Source organism: Lissotriton helveticus, chromosome 1_1 (assembly GCF_964261635.1).
Source record: "Lissotriton helveticus chromosome 1_1, aLisHel1.1, whole genome shotgun sequence".
In the NCBI taxonomy this organism is placed as follows: domain Eukaryota; kingdom Metazoa; phylum Chordata; class Amphibia; order Caudata; family Salamandridae; genus Lissotriton; species Lissotriton helveticus.
Window position 1 is genome coordinate 347,651,573 of NC_136057.1, and position 19,351 is coordinate 347,670,923.

Genomic DNA, 19,351 nt, shown 5'->3' on the forward strand with positions numbered 1-19,351 from the left:
TACCAAGAAACTCCATGGGTGGGCCTACCTGGTCAAACAATTGCCCCTAAATAGGCTAGCCTTAGATTGACATCCCAGGGCACGATTTGTTTACCATATGGAAATTGGACCTACCCCACTTGCTGCAGTTCTGCAAAGAATCACTTATTGCCCACCGTTTGAGACCTCTTTAGCCCCCTCTGTTGTAAAATATTTCTTGTGCATGGTACTTCCTCCAGACGTACACAAACATAACTTTAAATTGGGAAAAGCTTAAAACGTCTTCTATATTCAATGCAGCATGGGGATATCGCAAGATTCTGTAATGTTACAAGGCATAGAACCTCTATGTGTGGGCTTCCCGTATACTCCAAGGGCTCATTAGTCCATATGACATACCAATTGAAAGTAATTGCACTACCCATTACCCAATTCTCCAGAACTATGTCCATTAACAAGAAAAGGAAGCCAGAGAGAAGCTGGCAGCTGGGCGGCAAACAAATAGACTCAGCGGGAGTCTATAAGTACCTAGGTGTTTACATTGATAAGGCAGGAACATTTGCCCGACACCTAGAGGAGATTAAAAGAAAGGGGCTGGTGCTAGTATTAACCATGAAAAGTTTAACATCTAAAGTACTGGGTCCAACATTAAGCCCCTTACTAAAAGTAGCACAGGCCAAAATTCTTCCCACAATTACTTATGGTAGTGAAGCTTTAAGAGGGAGAAATGCAAAACTGCTAAACATACCCTTAGTAAAAGCATACAGAACCATCTTTAATCTCCCAAACGACATTTCCCCGGCGCAAATTAGACTGGAATTCAGCCTACTGAAGCAATCCTGGGCCAGAAATGGCGCATATATCAACTGCTGGAACAAAATTAGACTATCTGCTCCCAAAACTCGAAATAAACTTCTATGGCAAGATCTTCAGAAGAGGCAGGATTCACCTGCAGGATACTATCTTCAGGAAGCTCTAGCATGCACTGGACTCTTGGCCATTTGGAACACGCAGATCCACCATTCAGCTTTTAAGAAATTTGTGTGGAAATCCTTGAAAAAGCTGGCTTTGGTGGAAGACAAAGCAGCTTTTTCAGTAAGATCGCATGCCTGGATGACTGAACAACTACAAAGCCTTGGCCCCCCACAAATATTTCAATCTGGGCTACCCAAAACCACATAAACTAAAATTCTTAAAACTTCGCCTTCGCTTGATCCCGTGCAGTCCGAACCCTCCACCAGAAGAGGGAGCTATTTCGAACATCTTGTAGTCTGTGCAGAAATGGCCAGGGCGATATTACCCATTTACTATGCTCCTGCAAGGAGCTGAGACAGGAATGGAGACGGCTGCCAAGAGTCCCCTTAAACCAAAGGAATATTCGCTCAAGGAGACAAGCAGTTTTGGCATGTTTTGACTCATCAACATCTCAATTAAACTGTAGACTAGTGAGATTTCTAGATGCAGCCGAGGAAAAAAAAAATTCCATTGAACGCTTAAACTCTACCTAGACCAAGGGGAAGCCGCGACAACTGTGCGCACTCCTAACTATGACGCAAGAGTGCCACCATTAAGGTCGACCTGGGAAATCTCTACATAAGCACCAGGACTGGGTTCTCAATGACTTCTCTTTTTGGATAGTAGTACCGCCCAGACAGAGTATGAAGCTGGGCAGAAAGCTTAAATTACATTGAGAACTATGTGTATGAAGAACAAAGCAATTTTTACCTAATGGCAAGTTAACTGTTTTAACCTTTTTAAGGAACTATGAATTTTTGCAAATATGTAATTGTATCCTATCATGAGTTACTTGTATTATATGAAACTCTTATTGCAATGGTTTTAAGTAACTGTGCAAATGTAAAAAAAAATTCAAATACATTTAATTCCATTCCCCAATCTCGCTCCGTTGTCCATGATCAACAATATATTGAGTCAAGAGAATGAAATTAATAGGCCTTGTACTATGGCCAAAGAAGCATTTTTGTGTGTGGTTTTTTTTTAATACTTTATGTCCCAAACTACAGTAAACATCTATTTTCTTAGCACTTACTAACTTTTCAGCATCAAGTGCCCTTTCCAATCTTTGCTGCCAGCAAATTTGTGTGATCGCAGCTCCTTCCAATGAATTAAGAGTGGCACGTGTCAATGATGGTATGATCAACTTGGAAGAATTAAAGAAAGGTGCGTTACGGTCCATGTGATCTTTCCTGGTGTAGGTGGACCGGCTTGTCTGTCTGGCACCAAACTGCTTCGGATGGCTATCATTTTGCTGGGCTGAGAGGCGGAGTGATAAACTGCCCGGTGATTTTGTGGGAGCCAAACCCATTTTTGGTGTATGCTTTAGGGGTTTTAGCATATTGAAAAACATCAATAGATCCATAAATGACTACTGTGTTAATATATGCAATCCACTGTAACGTGATACAGTCTCTCAAAAGAATCGTGGTGACCACATGGTGCCATCAGCCTTGGGAGCAATATTGTTACTGAACCGCTGTAACATCCTTTCACACAGCTTGAATTTTCTAAATCTTTTTACATTTTTATTAGAGCACATTCTAATATATCTTTCAGGTGATGCAGCACCAGATCCAGAGACTGTGGCATATATCATAGACCACTTGGTAGAGATCCTCAATGATGCTCCCGGTTACTCTTCAGACCCGGGATACCGAACTCTGAGAAGGTCCTTCAGTGTGGAAGCTGACGGAGTGTCAGGTGAGCAGACAGAAATTCTACAGGAGGGTGTAGGGTCCTCAAAGCTGGTTCATTGAGAATCTGAAATTTGTTATGGAGATTAAAAAAAAATATCTTAAAATGACAAGAGAAATGTTAGGAGGTTAGTGTGGTACGCAGAACTGCCAGTGGCTAGTCATGCAGCAGCAAAAAGCAAAAGTGTTCAGTTTCGGGGTCTGGGATTTTTGACCAACAAGGCAAGCACAGTAGACTGAGCTGGGCTTGACTTGTTGGCACAGCATATTTTAATTGTCAATTGTATTTTCTACTCATACGGGGACAGGAGTTGAAAGTGATTGTGTATCTCATTCCAATCTTTATTTCAGAATTTCCATTTCTCCAGTATTGGGGTGTCTTTCATAGATTCACATGCTTGAATATTCCCCGTCAAAGTGGGAGCCCCACGGTAAATAAAATAGCAAAAAAAACAATCGTATATGTATATAAAAACATAACATACATTCTAAAACCATAAATACTCATAAGTACCAAGGTTAGGATTAACACATAGGAATACATTAGAAGAAAAAAACACTTTCATAGCATATCCATGTCATTATGTTAGTCCAAACTACAGCCAATCAGGCGCAAGCACCCCTCTAGAACCTTCTCCTCAGATGTCAGGCCCTCAGATTTTCTACTGCACGTCGTGTGAAGGGTGTCTCCCTGAGCTCTGCTCACTTTTCTACTTTGTGGATTTCCACAGTTTTTGGGATGTCTTCCAAGTAAGAAGTTGTGGCTCTTCTCAGAGGACCCTTACAAGAAGTGTATTTACTGCCTCTATCCAGAGCTTGAGATAGGCAAATGTAAAATTTACAGGACTTTCTCAACCAAGACTCTTAAGGACAGGGAAGGGAGTCTTCTCCTGTGGTTGCATAGGTTGAAGGTTAAGGATTCACCTCTTTCTGATGCAGGAAGCCTTGTGTCAGGTGTGTCTGGGGCCACTTCAAAGCGTAGTAGTGTGCAGGACTTGCCATCTCCATTCCTAAAGAAGAGGAAGCTTCAAATCCAGAAGGCTCCTGCTGTGTCTCCACCTCTTCCTGCTACGCCTACGCCCCCCGAGATCTGACTCTCGGGCGTCCACGGCTTCTTCTACGCATGTTACCCTTAAAAGTGCTAAATCGTCAACGGGTGCGTCGACGGTCTGTCGGACGACGAGATCTGCCGTCTCTAGCTCCGACGACCATGACGACGACTTGTGCCAGCGGGTCATCGACAGCGGCTACGTCGACGTCGACGGTGGTGTGTGTGTGTGAGCTTCAAATCTGTCTCGTCAACGATTCCGATCTTGTCGACGTCTAAGAAGGGAGTCTCGTCGACGTCAAAAATCTTCATCCACACCTTCTGTTAAGAGAGCCTCTACGTCGGCGGCGGCTCAGTCGGCGGCGGCTTCGTCGGCGGCGGTTGTCCAGTCGACTGAGTTACTGTCGTCAGCGCCTACCTTCGCGTCATTGCCTCTGGTGCGACATCCGGATCTGGGACCCTGCTGTTGACCCTCTGCTCCAACGTCGACATGTGTCTTTGGATCAGCTTCCGATTCCACGTCACTCTCTGCCTCCCTCATTTCTAATCTCCAGTACATGTTGGAGGATTATAATAGATGATTTCTACCGTCTCACCATCGATCTCAGCCTAGGGTTCCTGCAACTACAGGGGTTCCTTCGTCTGCTGCACTGCCAGGGCCATCTGCGCCATCTGTTCAGGTTCACGCAGCTGTTGATGAGGATGACTACATTCGCCCGGATCTGAAAGACGGCGAAGTTGTTGATGATGGGACCATGGTGGATTGGGACAGTTATCAGATCCAGACAACGTCGCCGCCTCCTTCGGGTCCTGGGGATTCCACTCCTGTCGATTTATAGCTGGTTTCCACCAACTTAATGGAACGAGCGGTTTAAACTCCCTATAATTCTGAAGGATGATGATTGTTTTCTTTATGACTTCAAGAGTCAACCGCTTAAACAGGTCCGTGCAGTGCCCATAATTGACTTTATCTGGAATGAGGGTGTCAAACTAATGCAGAAGCCAAATTCTATTCCGGCGCTTCCTCGTTTGGCGAAGAAATACAAGGCACCCCAAGGTTCTCCAGCTTCCCTGGTAGCGCAGCCTAAACCCAATTCAGTGATCACCCAGGCCGAACAGCGCCGTTCCAGGAATCCGTCTTCTTCTATTACCGCACCTCCTGACCGTGAGGGACGTCGTCTTAATGCCATTGGGCGAAAATTTTCAACTATGGCTTCTACCACCGTGAGGGCTGTGAATTCTCTGGCCATTCTGGGTCGTTACGACCGCCAGATGTAGTCGGACATGTCGTCTTTTATCTACCTCATTCCTGAGTCCTCCAGAGCGGAGGCTCTCAAGATTCTTCAGGAGGAAGAGAGCGTCATCCGAGATTATCGACTGCTCTGTGGACATTGCGTGCACTAGTTTTCGTCAGCTTGCGGGGGCAGCCGTTTTACGTAGTCAGGGCTGGCTTCGTTCCACCTCTTTTCGCCAGGAGGTTCAGGCAAAAATACTCGACATGCCCTATGACGGCGAATCGCTCTTTGGCCAGCATGTGGACGACGAACTTCAAACCATCAAAAAGGACACAGACGGCACTTTGCAGTTTCGCAAGCAGCCTTTTCGTGGTGCGCGCGGACGCGGCACCACTTCCTTTCACGGCGGATCCAACCAGTACCGTCAATCAAGGAAATCAGAGATATTCCTCTGTCACAGCAGTCTTATCGACAACAGTCTACTAAGTCGTACAGAGGTGTCATATAGTTACTCATTGCCTGTCTACTGTGTTAAGTTAGCATGAGCTTATTAAATGTTTAAACGCCATTTTACCTTTTGCTGCTTCTGCACACGACACATAATTGTTGTTTTAGCTTTCAGCCTAGTAGACCGTTGTGATTTACACGAGAATAATGTTATTGCTCTGATATCAGCTTTGCTTGGTAAACTGTGTCTGTACAGTGAGTGCTGAAACCTTCAAGGATAACTCGACACAGTGTTATTGTGAGGTCTTATCTTCGCACCTTCCTAGACATAACATAAATGCAGCTGCTGCCAAAATCTGGCTTTAGGCGCGTTTTATATCGCTTTGCACAGAGCATACAAACACACTTGATGGTGCTTCGCATGCAGAGAGCTGGTGCAAGATGATGTGATCCTTTGCCACTAGGATCTTGAGGTATGGGGCCATCCTGCTAAAACCCAGAGACCTTCTTAGATATAATATAATATACTAGATAGGGAGGGTGAGAATTAGGTGTTTAACCCTATTTGTTTCAGCATTTTAGCATGTTGTCACCTTTTGCATACTATGGACTAGTAACTATGCTGATAACTTTGCTTCTTATAATATATTTGCTTGTATTATCTAAGATACTGCGTTTGAGGACACTGCATTAGTAAATAAACATTTCAAATGTGCATGCGTCCTCATTTACTCCACGTTATGGTTTGAAATGATTGTATAACGAGTGTTCATGTGTTCCACGTGACCTGAGATATTTTAAGTTCATGTTCTGGTTGGTCTAAACATTGGGAGTTTATAATGACCAATGAGACACTGTAGTTAGCTCGGTAAGGGGATTTTGGGTACTAAGGTGAGTTTTGGCACACCCTAATTCACTGAGGTTCCAAGTCTCTATGCACAGTTCTGTAGGAGAACGGAATCCCTGCTACATGGCGCCCATACGTTGGTGGTCTTATTTCATGACACTCGAGTAGTACATCATTCAATCCTTAACCCCTTCATTGTCGTTTCCGGAAAACTGTGGTGTCGGAAAAAACCTACCTATTTGTGAAATAGGTCTTTTCAAGGTTGACTTTCTAAACGGTTTCCTTGAATTACTACCCAGTTGTGCTACAAAGTTTCCTTTGTCTTTTTACCTTTCTGTGACGTCATGGCCGCTGCCGTGGACATTCCGCAGCATAGTCGCATTGCGGTGCGCAACCATTTGCAGCAGTACAATGTCCCCGTGGATGGCATGGCGGTGATAATGGTGGTGAGTGCGGAAACGGCTTACCCTTAAGAAATCTTTTATTCGTGGGTGACATTTCCGGCTGTGGACGCAAATTCTGGTGTGTTCCACACGTACACTCCCACGCCTGTGCCGAATGAATATACTCTGTATAGGGCACAGGAGGTACCTATAGATACTTGGCAGCATCGAGTTTGGTTTGGTGGCGCCCTCCCCCATTCTTTAACCGCGCCGAGGTTAGGTCCTTTGTCCATTCCAGGCGCAAATTGGCCTGTTTTGGGTGGATTTACTCCTCATCCTCAACACGGCAATTGAACCGTTGTTGAACTTCGTAGACTACATGTAGTCTCAATTAGCGTTATTCGAGCTTTGGTGCAATACATAACCCGTAATGTTCCGGGTGGGGCCCCGGGTGGTGCAGCGCTTCCTGCGGGACAGGGCGGTATGAAGCTCAGTCCCGTGATGGTCAATGTTGTGATGGGCAGGCGTCCCCAGGATAAGGATGACTTTCCTTTCTGGCTTGCAGAGAAACTTGACCAGCTGGAAGCTGTATTTCCTAACACGACTCCTGGTGAAAAACACATGATTCTGACAATTAATTTGCCGAAAGACTTGGCCCCTGAAATCGGTGAAGGTGAGACCTGGGGTAGAACATTTGCGGCGGTCTATGCGAGGTGTTACGGCACTCCGTCTGTGGCTGTCCTGCCTACGGTCCTTACGCGTGTTCAGGATGAGCATGGACCCGAGGCTGCGGTTGAATTGGGTATACACCTGTGTGGCACCTTTGATGTGGTTTGCGATCTCATTCTTGCTAATGTCAAGGGGGATGCAGTGAACTTTCAGGTAGCTAATGCTTTGGCGGCGCTTCCCGATGCCGAGAAACCCCGACAGTTAGCAAGGATTATTGTGGCGACTTATAAAACCGTGGGTCGCAATAGTAGGGGTCTCAAACCTTTTTCTACTGAAGAGAAAACGCAACACCAAGGGCAGAAGTCTGAAACGGACATTCAGCCCAAGACCAAAAAACAAAATTGGCCTAAAAAACAAAAACAGGAGTCTCGTTCTGCGTCTCCATTGCCTGCGCCCCCAGAACGTATTTATGACTTGCGCGAAGATTAAATCACCTGACCGATTTCAGGTTTCTGATCAACGCTCTCCTCGTTCTTTTCAGGAGTCATCGGCCTCGTCGACCGGTGGTGGAGGCGGCGGAAGGGGTCAGGGTGGCCAGCAAGGACGTGACCAGCCCCGCCCGAAAGACGGTGCAGGAAAGCAGGACTGATCTACACCGAAAAGACCCCAGTTTCAAAAGAAAGTCGCCGCTTTAACAGCGAGATATGCCACAGATAGTGAGAACGCGGCTTCGGAATCTAACATGGGCTCTGACCTTGCTGGACAGCGCGGCGGAGATTACCATAGTACGAGAGGCCCTGCGTCCACTACTGAAGGTGACAGCGACTGACCGTTATGTTGTAGTAGAAACAGCTGACACTAGAGTTGCTCCCCCTGACAGACTTTATGAAATTGTCCTGTTAATAGAAGGTGACATACAGCGTACCATAAAAGGAATATTTTGGGAAAATCTTTCGTCTACGTATGACATTTTGCTTTCGGAGGCTGACTGGCCCCCACCTTTTGTTCTCGCAGCTCCGTGAGGGGAGGAGGTGATCCTCCCCAGTTTCGCGCACGCAGTCTCCAAGGAGCATTCGCTGAATTTTGCAGAAGAGTGGGCTAAGGCTCTAGCGCCGGCTCTGTACCGTACACACTGTGGTTGGGATACATTTTCCCCACACCACGAGATTCCTTTGCGGTCTCAGCCACAGCCTCAACCTCAATATCCCATTAAACGTGAAGCTAAGGCTTCCGTGGCAGAAATCCTTGAACAATTGGAATATCAAGGAGTAATTGAAACATGTTTGTCACCAATGAATAACCCTCTTTTTACTGTGACCAAGCCAGACGGATCGTTTCGTTTGGTATTGAATTACCGGCATTTAAACTCGCATTGCCTTACCTGTGCAGTACAGAATACTCACGGCTCTGCCTTAGTGGATAGTCTTGTGCGTAAGCGGTTCAAGACCACGCTTGACATTTCCAACGGCTTTCATGCCCACCATTTGGATGGTCTGAGTTCTCAATGGACCTCCTTTACTTGCGGGGGTGTGCAAAAACAATTTCGGCGTTTGCCTATGGGCTATAAGAATAGTCCTGGGATTTTTACTGCCCGCATAGTCTCTCTTTTGGAGAGGGACGACCCAGATGCATGCTCCAATGTGGATGACATTTATCTCACAGACGACGAACTTTGGGAGCATCTGTGTCGCGTTGACCGCTTAATTTGTAGCTTTGCAGACATGGGTTACAAATGCAACTTTGCAAAATCGCACATTGCAGAGTATACAGTGTTGTTCCTGGGCTACGAGCTCAACAATGAAGGTAGAGGTTTGGCTCCTCACTTCTTGGAGAAATGCGCACAACTGCGCGCTCTGACAACTCTGAAAAAATTAGTCTTTACTGGGTTTTTGGAATTTCGGGAGAACATACATTCCGGAATATGCCCAGCGTATCAAGCCGTTGTATGCTTTGATACAACCAACTTTTTCCAAATCATGCTGGCTGCCTGAGCACTCAGCTATTCTGCAATCCTTGCAGGCTGATCTGCTCGCTTCTAAATTCTTACTGACTCGTGACAACCACACCAACCTGGTGATAAGAATCATTCCTGGGACGGTGGGTTTCACGTACCTGACTTTTAATGAAGGAGACACAGTACATATTGCTTACAAGTCACACTTGTACACTTCGGCTGAAATGTGATTTTCCACTGTGGAGAAAGTTTTGACGGCTGTACAGATGGCGATTCTTAAGTAACGTGCTCGGTCACAGGGAAAACGCTTGCTGGTTGTTACCCCGTATCCTGCTTTAGAGGCAGTTACGAAAGCCAGTGTACCGAATTCTAAAGCTTTGCACCCTCGGTGGATACATTGACGTCACCGGATGTCACGTTTATTTTTGACGCCTCCTTACGGTCGCAGGAGTACTTACAGTATGAATTCGTTCATCCAGCTCCTTTAGCTATGCGGCCTTTGGAGGACTTCCATTGCATCATTTACACTGATGGGTCGGCGCAGGTTGCGCATGGCTCTAAACACGCCTACGTTTCCGCATGCGCCATTGTGGTCGGTGCCATGGTGAACGATGAGTTCAAGTCCAGAGTCGTGCACACGCAGACTATAGGGGACTGCACCGCACAATTGGCAGAGCTTCGGGCTCTGATGCTTGCATTGGAGTACGCAGATCCTAGTGTGACGACTCTTATTGTGAGTGATTCCTATTACTGTGTCCAGTCTTACAATGAAAACTTGTTCTTTTGGATTCAAAATGACTTTCGTGATTCCAAGGGTAGCACAATAAAACATAAAATGATCTGGGTTCAAGTGGCTGAGCTCAAAGAGCAGTTGCCACTTGTGTTTGTAATTCATACTCTCGGCCATCAGCGTGTTGGAGTTCACGCTGTGGGTAACTTGCTTGCTGATGAGGCGGCGAAATCTGCGGTATCGACATATTTAGTTGCAGCAGTTACACGGTCCAAAAGTAAGATTGATGATGATATCTTGGCGGCTGTTGCTGCCACTGAGAAGGGAGGTAAATATCCTGCGGGGTTCCCTTCGATGTACACATACCACTTAAGTCCCGATAAGGTTCCTTATGTGAAAATTCCAGAAGTTGGGGAGAGGTTGATTCCCAACTCGGACCGCAAGAATACATTGATCACAGCGGCACATGAAGGTGGGGCGTCTGCGCATCCGGGCGTCTCGGCCACTGTATCTCAGCTATAACAGCGTTTCTGGTGGCGGGGACTGTACAAACAGATGCGCGATTATGTCCTTCAATGTGACATTTGCCAGCAGATAAAGCCTTCGACTGCTGCGCGTCCGCCACAAACACAGTTGTACATATCTAATAAACCATTAGGATGCGTTTATTTAGATCACTGCGGTCCCTTTTCTTCTGATACTGCATATAAGTATATCTTAGTCGCAGTTAATTCATGCACACGCTTTGTCTGGGTCTGGCCCCACCGTAGCGCTGATTCACGTACTGTCATAAGAGATTTGCGCGCCTTTGTAGGGATTTTTGCCTGTGGTACCTTCCATTTGGATCAGGGTCCTGCTTTTGCCTCTAAGGCGTATAAGGATGCTATGATGTCGTTGGGGGTCCAAGTCAAGTTTTCGTCTCCATACAGACATGAGGGTAATAGTGTAGTGGAACGAATGAACCGTGACTTAAAGCAATCATTGACCGCACGAGTTATAGGCACTGGCAGGAACTTGCTGGCCCATCTCAATGGCGTGCAGCGTGCTCTTAATAATCTCCCTAGAAAGTCTCTGGGTGGGCGGACCCCATACGAAATGCTCTTTGGTATCAAGATGTATGTCCGGGACCTTGACGGTCTAGACTGCGTGGCCCAAGCCACAGCCTTTGACGTAGATGAACATTGCAATGTTTTACAGGATCTACAAAAGACCAGAGACAGTCTTGCAAAGGAACATTTGCCCTCCACATCGGATGATGATTTGCAGATCCCGGTAGTTGGCTGGCTACCACAAGTTGGAGAACTGGTTCGAGAGAAGATCGATAACAAGAAAGAATTTGGTCCTTCCTATCGAGCTCCGGTTCCTGTGCTTGGCGTGAAGGGCACAAGAACAGTAATTTTACCACCACTTCCAGGTCGTAAGGAAAACAGGTTTATCTCAATTGACAATGTCAAGATACACAAAGTGGCCGATTCTTCTTAGTATGACACCGGCTGTCTCATGTCCTTCGATTGTGAGAAATTCTGTTTTGGCCACTGCTTCCAATCCTGAGCCGGAGGTGGCCATCGAGATGCCTACAATTTCCAGTCCTTTATTAAGTACTTTGCCTGGTACTAACGTTGATGAAATTGATTACACTTACCCGACTGACTTATCGATGCCTGATTTGCAAACACGTTTGGCCACAGAATCCAGATTTTCTTTTGACACTGTTTCTCATAACTCAAAGCCCTCACATTTTGCGATTTATGCCAGTTTATTTAAAAAACACTTTTTGATTCCCCCTTGAACATATACTTGGTTGGTACTTTTTTCAATTTACCTTTTCATGTCAATTGGTTTTGTTTTATTTTTTTCCGAATCGCCAATGGACACTATGTCGAGGAGAGAACATGCATTCGACATCTAAATGGAACTTTGGCCCCCCTTTCCTCATCGCATTCAGCACACAGACTGAAAAGAGACTTGACTTTTGTTAACATCACTGCTTGGCCTGTCCTTGATGGGATTGTGTGGGATGCCGTTAAATTTCAAATCCATGGCCCTACTGAGGTTGTTAATGTCCCTAATGTGCTCAGGGTAAACATGGGAGATGTAGTAAAACAAAACATACGTTCTGATGATTGGGATATTCAGGCCCTAGAGGCATTGTTTTCTGATTTGAAATATTATGCTGCCTTTCATGCTGAAGATTTGTACTTAGAATCTGCTAATTATGGTGAATTATTTTGCTTCCAACATTTTGGCAACCATTATCTGCATAAAACTAATTCCAGAAGGAGTACTGTAAATTATACACAGTGGGGGCATTGCCTGGCTCCTTTACAAGGCAGTTTGAGTACTTTTTTGAAAAAGTACACATGTTACTGACTTTAATCAGTCCAATCCTGCATCTTTTTATTTTAAAATGACAGAAGTCCATGTCCAAGGTTAGACTTACTAAGTTGTTGTACTCGAAGTCCTTTCTAGACAAGTTGGCTGTTGAAGGCTACGAGTTATGGAAGGAAACTGTTGATCTTAAATCAGTTTGGGGTTCTAAACGCTGGCAGGTACAAGGCACTGAGGCTTTGCACCGTGCATGTCTCATCCCGAATCATGTGTTGTTTTTGAATTCTACCATTTCACAAACATGCTTTGGCTACTTCTAAAAAATTAAATACACCTACTGTCCCTGATTTAGAAGAATATTCTGGTTGGAGTAATATTACACAGTTTTCCATTAGGGAATTGCAAGCTCTATTGCTAAATTCGTCCTTTAACATATCAAGATTGGATCCAAAAGGTTGGCTGGTGTGGCACAGAAGTTCTGATTCATGCCAACGTCGTATTCTGGGTTTAGCTGATGGATTTACACAAGTCAGGCCTGATCCCCATTTTGAAACTGACCATTCTGTCACCACTTATTCTGTAGGCAAATTATGTCAGAATTGGCTCAAACATTCTACCTTGGCATCTGTTAAACTGCATACTGCATCTCTCCAAGCTGACTGATGATGTGGATTTAAATGATTTCATAAAAGGCCCGGCTAGTGGTAGATCTAAAAGATGGATATATGCGATTTACAATGAAATATGGAAGACATCACAGATTGAGGCTGCTACACGCCTTGATCTATTGATCAAGCTAATTTAGAAAAAGTGCTTGCAGTTGTAGATAATAGTATTAACATGCTTTCTTCCCGCATTTACACATTAGATAATGTCTTCTGTTGTTGATATTGTGCAAGATGAAGTATCTGTGTTGTACCATGGTCAGAATCAATTGCGTTCCATTATGCAATTTGCGTGGACTCTGCAGACGCTTAAATCTGGAAAAGTGCCTTGGAATTACATGAACGTGTCCTCCCTCTTTGCCCCTTTTAATTTGACTGACCAGCAGCGCTCGCTTTTAATGCGAGATGCATCTTTTTCCATGTTACACATTGAAAGGTTGGTATCTTTACCGTTCTCTGTGGCAGAAGCCACTGCTGCAACGTGGCTTATCCACGGGTTAATTTCATTACCATTTGCTTTGTTTAAATTTACAAATTGTATGCGATATATTGCGATAGGCCGATATGAACCACTGGGTAGTTCGTTTCTCCATGAAGCCTGGTCGCTTCCATTTACTTACAGATGCCTAAAAGATGGACAATGAATTGAATTGAAATTAAATTTGTAGAGCACAACTAAACCCGTAGGCATCAAGGCGCTTTAAGATACAAGAAGTGTATCTTAAAGGTGAAGAGTGCACAGAGACACCAGATCACTCATTAATGTGTAGACATATTCAATTACACGGTTCTTGTAACCAAGAACGGCCGAATTTAGTCTGTGTTTTTAAAGGTACTCCCGTTCCCGCAATCGTCCCCACTTTCACATTACTGGCAAACGGCAGTTATTTACGTTTAAATAATGAAGATTGTTGTTTGTTAATTAGAGGTATTGCTTAAGTGGTTACAGTGTCTAAACGAGTGGTTTGCTGCAAAAATGTTTTGTACCCACCCCCGCATGGGAACTCAGATGTTTCCATTTATTTATTTATTTATTCCATTTGTATGGCGCAACAGCTACCCTGAGGGTTTCCCGGCGCCTTTGATCCAAACATTCCAGGGGGTCATAAGTTACTAGTTTTTTTTATTCTTGGTTGAAAAGCCATGCCTTAATGCCTTTCCTAAATTTCATATAGTTAGGCTCTAGGCACAGAGTAAGCGGGATAGAGTTCCACAGCACTGGTGCCAAGTATCCAAAGGAGCGTCCTCCTAATCGTGCTCGTTTAAATCTAGGGACAACAAGCCTCTCCTGATAGATAGATCGGAGATTAAGAGTCGGGATGTATTTATGGACCAGATTACAGAGGTATGCTGGTGCTTCTCCTATGTTTATTTTGAACATAAAACATAAAGCCTTAAATTTAGCTCTGTTGCCCATCTTGAGCCAATGTAGTTTATGTAGATGTTCCGATACATGGGCCCGCCTAGGTAGATGGAGAAGTATCCTGGCTGCCGCATTTTGGACTACCTGTAGTCGGCGTGTAATTTCCTTGTTAGCCCCTAAGAACAGAATGTTGCCATAGTCCAGCCTTGACCCAATCAAGGCCTGAACTACCGTTATCTGTGCCCCTTCAGGGAGTTGCCACAGGATTTCTCTCAGCCATTTTAGAATGGCGAAGCAGACTGAAGCTGTTTTAGTGGCCTGAGTACGCATTGTCAGTTTGTCATCTATTATTACTCCTAAATTACGAGCTGATGGAACTGCAGTCGGGAGAGGCCCCATTTCCGTAGGCCAATGAACTGGTCACCATAGATCTTTCTGATCCCCGAATATAAGCAGTTCGATTTTGTCTCCGTTTAATTTTAATTTCTTGGAGTTCATCCATTGCGCCTTGCTCTGTAATCCAGAGCGCAGCGAGGAGGGACTCTTTTTATCAGCTGATGACCAGGAGAACACCAGTTGTGTATCGTCTGCGTATGAAAAGATTGTAAGACCAAATCTTTCAGCTATGCACGCTAGAGGGGTGACATAAATATTAAATAACAGCGGGCTCAGGATTGACCCCTGCGGAACTCCATGTGGGGAAGTTATGATCTTAGAGATGTTGGAGAATACCTGATATGACCTGTCTGTTAAGAAATTTTCTAGCCACCTCAATGCTGTGCCACTTATCCCTATTCCCTCTAGGGTTTCCAGTAGCGTTTCATGGGATATAGTGTCAAAGGCGGCACTCAAGTCTAAAAGAATGAGTGCCACCGTGCCCCCATTGTCTAACTTTTGACGAATAGCTTCTGTAACTCCCAGTAGGGTGGATTCGGTCGAGTGCCCGGCCCTAAAACCCGACTGAGAGAGATGTAATAGCTTGTCGGTGGTGATATATTCCCCCAACCGGCTGTTCCGCGTGCATTGACACGCCGTATGTGTGGGGGTAGGTTTTACCGGCGCTGTCTCCTCGCCGCTAAGGGTTAGGTCCCTAGCGCAGTCCCCACAGGAACTAGCCGCGCAGACTGACAGTGGGCTCGCAATGGTCCGACGGTGATGCAGTACTCTCAGCCTGCTATAGCCCTAGACCCACCAGGTTGTATTACAAATACCCTGTAGCTCACTTTTTGGGCACCCAACGAGTATATGAGCACTATCTGGTCCTGAAGAATTGCCCCTTTGGGCATGAAACATGTTGACCATGTCTGAGGGTTGAAATGAGGCCATACTAATGGTTACTTTGGTCCTCGATACCCCTCTCTGCACTTTTTAATAAAGTGGCTAGCCACATGAATAAAGTTTACTTCGTGGACTATCCAACTTTTTTTAACTCAATTTTTGCTCACTACCTCACTTTTTCTAGCCTCGCACATTTCAGCATATCACGGCAAGGAACAAAAGATCTCCGTAAAAGAGTGACACTTGTTGTTACCCGTCAGGCATTGCAGCGCCGGCTTGACGTAGGAGCAGGAAGCCGATGATTTAAACAACATCTCAAGTAGGCTGAATGAGACATGTCATCCAGCTCATCAGTTGTGTGAGGCTTCCTAAGTTCCGACAAGGAACTTGCTGACTTCGTAGCAAATAACACCCCCTTGCTTTCTCTTAGCAACCTGGGAGAGAGACCTTATTACTTGTCCACTCCTAGGGGAACTTTGTACAACCTTGTTTCTTCTTCTCCCAATTGCTTATTTACATGTTTTTCTAAGGTTTTTGAAAATAAGGGGAGAAGTGATACTGGTCTGAAATTCGACAGGATTTCTGGGTCGCCATTTGCCTTTTTCAATAGCGGTACTACCATTGCGTGTTTCCATTCGGCTGGCAGTATCGCTTTCCCTAATGAGGCATTTAGCAGTAATCTGATGACATTTAATATGTCGGGATCTAGTTGTTTAAAGATATCTGCTGGTATGGGATCATTAGGAGAGCCCGATTTGATGCTCTTGAGAGTTTCTACAAATGTACGCTGGTCTAAGGGTTGCCAGATTGTCAATTGTTTCCCAGGAGTGTATCATCTCCCTAGATCTCAAGATTATAGTAGGGGAGGGGTTAGGGACCTCATCTCTGCTGAGGGATGAATGAATATTAGCTATTTTGTCATTAAAATGTTGCGCAAGGCCATTACACTGTGCTGTATACAGCGTAGGAGGTTCTGGTTGATGTGCAGCACCCGCTAGATTCTTTAGAACCTTAAATAAGGTTCCGGAGTTGTTGTTTTGTGCCTCTAAAATGGTACTTTTGGTAAAATCACCTTTAGTTATTTTACATAACAGATGGCATGCCTTCAAGGCTTGTTTGTAAGTTTCCTTATTTCCCACATCGTAGTTTTTCCTCCATTGTCTCAAGTTTTTTACATTTACTTTTTTCAATTTTTAGCTTTTCGGAAAACCACGGGACTGGGGGGTCTACCGGATTTCCGTTTATTCCTTGAGAGTGGAATAACTGATTCTACGGCTTTAGCTAACCAGTGTGTAATTTTATCCTGATCTCTCACTTTAATATCGACTAAGTTTAAATCTGGCCTAGAGTTTTGTAGCTTAGAATTCAGGTCCTCTATATTCCGTTTTTTGTTTCTGAAATAAGGCTTCTCGGGCCTGCTTACCGCTTTATTATCTAGTAGCCTGATGTTAAATGTGGTCAGATAGTGGTCAGACCATGGTACAGGTATTGCAGGCTCACATGTAAGGCCCTCAAAGTTAGCAAAACTCTGGTCTAATTGATGGCCCGCTGTATGAGTGGAGCCTGTATTGCATAGATGTACATTGAGGGCTTCTAAATCGGCTAGGAAATTCAAAACCATGGGGCATGTACGGTCCTCGAAGTGCAAATTAAAATCGCCTAGAATCATAAAGATGGATGCTTCTAATAGCAAAGGGGTGATATAATCAGCAAAGGCTGCCACCCAATCTCCGGCGGCTCCAGGAGGGCGATATATCAAGATTCCAGTAAGAGTGATTTGAGGGGAAAGAGCAAGTTTAAAAAGACCGGCTTCACAGTTTGCTAGCGTTAGATCTTCCCATTTACACAAGTATTCTCTTTTGAAGATGATTCCTATGCCTCCCCCAGTTTGATTCACCCTATCCCTTCTGACTAAGGTATAGTTTGATGGTAGGGCTGTAGCAATATCCGGACCCGAACTGGCATTTAGCCACATTTCGGTCAAAAACAGAGCGTCCGGTTCGACATCCATTATTAAATTGAAAATATCCTTCTTATGTTTTGCTAGGGATCTGCAGTTTATGGTAATGAATGTGAAGTGTCTAGTAACATCCCCATTAGTCTTAATCATACCTTTTTCAAACCAGGCGTTCTCGCCGGTTATTCCTAACGCAGAATGGGAGGAGAAATAGCAATCCTTGCATTGAGGCGCGGGGTACTCCAGATTCAGGAGATTGCAGTGTTGGTTCCCCCTGGGTCTTAGGGAGAGCAGCTCACTCCGTGAATATGTGGCTAAAATTGATTTTGGGGCAGGGGGGCTGGCCCCTGGTCCCAGACAGTCGCAGACGGGCTTGCCGGCGCGCCCGCTGTGCGTTGTACACATTCCCGGCTTTTATGTTGATCAGGCAGCGTTCCCGTCCCCCGACCTCTCCCCCGGAAGAATGTCACTGTCCCGCCTTCACTCCCACCACATCAAGCGGGAAAACCCGTGGTGGACCAGGGAGCGGGCGGACAGGACTGCAGGTGACTGGAGGATCTAGGTAGGAAGTAAGTGCGTTTTTAAATAGAATGCTTTAAAATAATGCGGCTAAATTCATCAATACATTAAAATGCAGGCAATTCAGTTTACTGTGCAAAATAGCAAATGTCTCAGTCACACAACTATTATCGCACCCGAGTAATGAATAATCCAGTGAGTGCTTTCTTCCTCCTCGCTTTTGTCCTGATTCTGGCAGCGCTCCCGCCCCCCCGACCTCTCCCCCGTAAGAATGTCACTGTCCCGCCTTCACTCCCTCCACATCAAGCGGGAAAACCCGTGGTGGACCGGGGAGCGGGCGGACAGGACTGCGGGTGACTGGAGGATCTAGGTAGGCAGTAAGTGCGTTTTAAAAATAGAATGCTTTAAAATAATGCGGCTAAATTCATCAATACATTAAAATGCAGGCAATTCAGTTTACTGTGCAAAATAGCAAATGTCTCAGTCACACAACTATTATCGCACCTGAGTAATGAATAATCCTATCTGGCCGCGGATTCCAACTTGACGGCCGAGTTCAATGGAATGAGTAGAATAAGAGCCCTTTTGTCCCAAAAAGAAGAGGCCTTGAGTTCATCTTGTGAAACATTTGTCCTTCACGTAGTTTTCAAGCCTATTTGGTGGATTTCCTGTTCTGCTGGCGCTGGCTGCAGGCGTTCTAGTGATCTTTTGTTTTATTAAAAATGGATGCCCATCCTGTGTTACACGCCGCATAGCCCCACCTGGCACTGTTTCGCAACAGGATGCTTGAGTACTATGGCACGCTGCCACTTGCGACCTTAAGCGCGGCATATGGATTATCGTTTCGATTTTCCTATTTCACGTGTGTCCAGCCTGTGTTTCATTGCCTGAGCTGCGATTTCGAGTGGGCCCTTGATTTGTGTCTCTGCAAGACGGTGTCTCCTGACGTCGATTTTAATCATCTGATGAGTCCCTTAGTTGCTCATGAGTTTTTTTTGTTCTGATGAAAGGATTATGGCCTTGGCAGCGATGCATGGACTAATGGGTCGTTGGAACATACTCGCAGCAGTGCAAGATTTCTTGGCACACAGTTTTATTGAGAACCCACCGAGTTGTCCTCTGATGATGCTAGAGGCTCCGGTACTGGATGAGCATGTATGTTCTTTCCCACTATTAAATTGGATGGCTGAACTGTTTTCGGATGATGACAGTGACTTCCTGCTGGAGGCTGTTGCTGC

At 45.2% G+C, this 19,351-nt stretch overlaps 1 protein-coding gene across 14 annotated transcripts in view; it reads left to right on the forward strand.

Annotated features, from left to right (window-relative positions):
* The window catches only part of BCL2L14 (BCL2 like 14), a 315,763-nt gene that overhangs the window by 197,411 nt on the left and 99,001 nt on the right, over positions 1 to 19,351 (forward strand). For all 14 annotated transcript variants that reach the window (XM_078673446.1, XM_078673471.1, XM_078673426.1 and 11 more), the window contains one exon: positions 2,554 to 2,697. In XM_078673446.1, the coding sequence (XP_078529572.1) occupies positions 2,554 to 2,697 (144 nt within the window). The remainder of the gene's footprint in view (positions 1 to 2,553; positions 2,698 to 19,351) is intronic.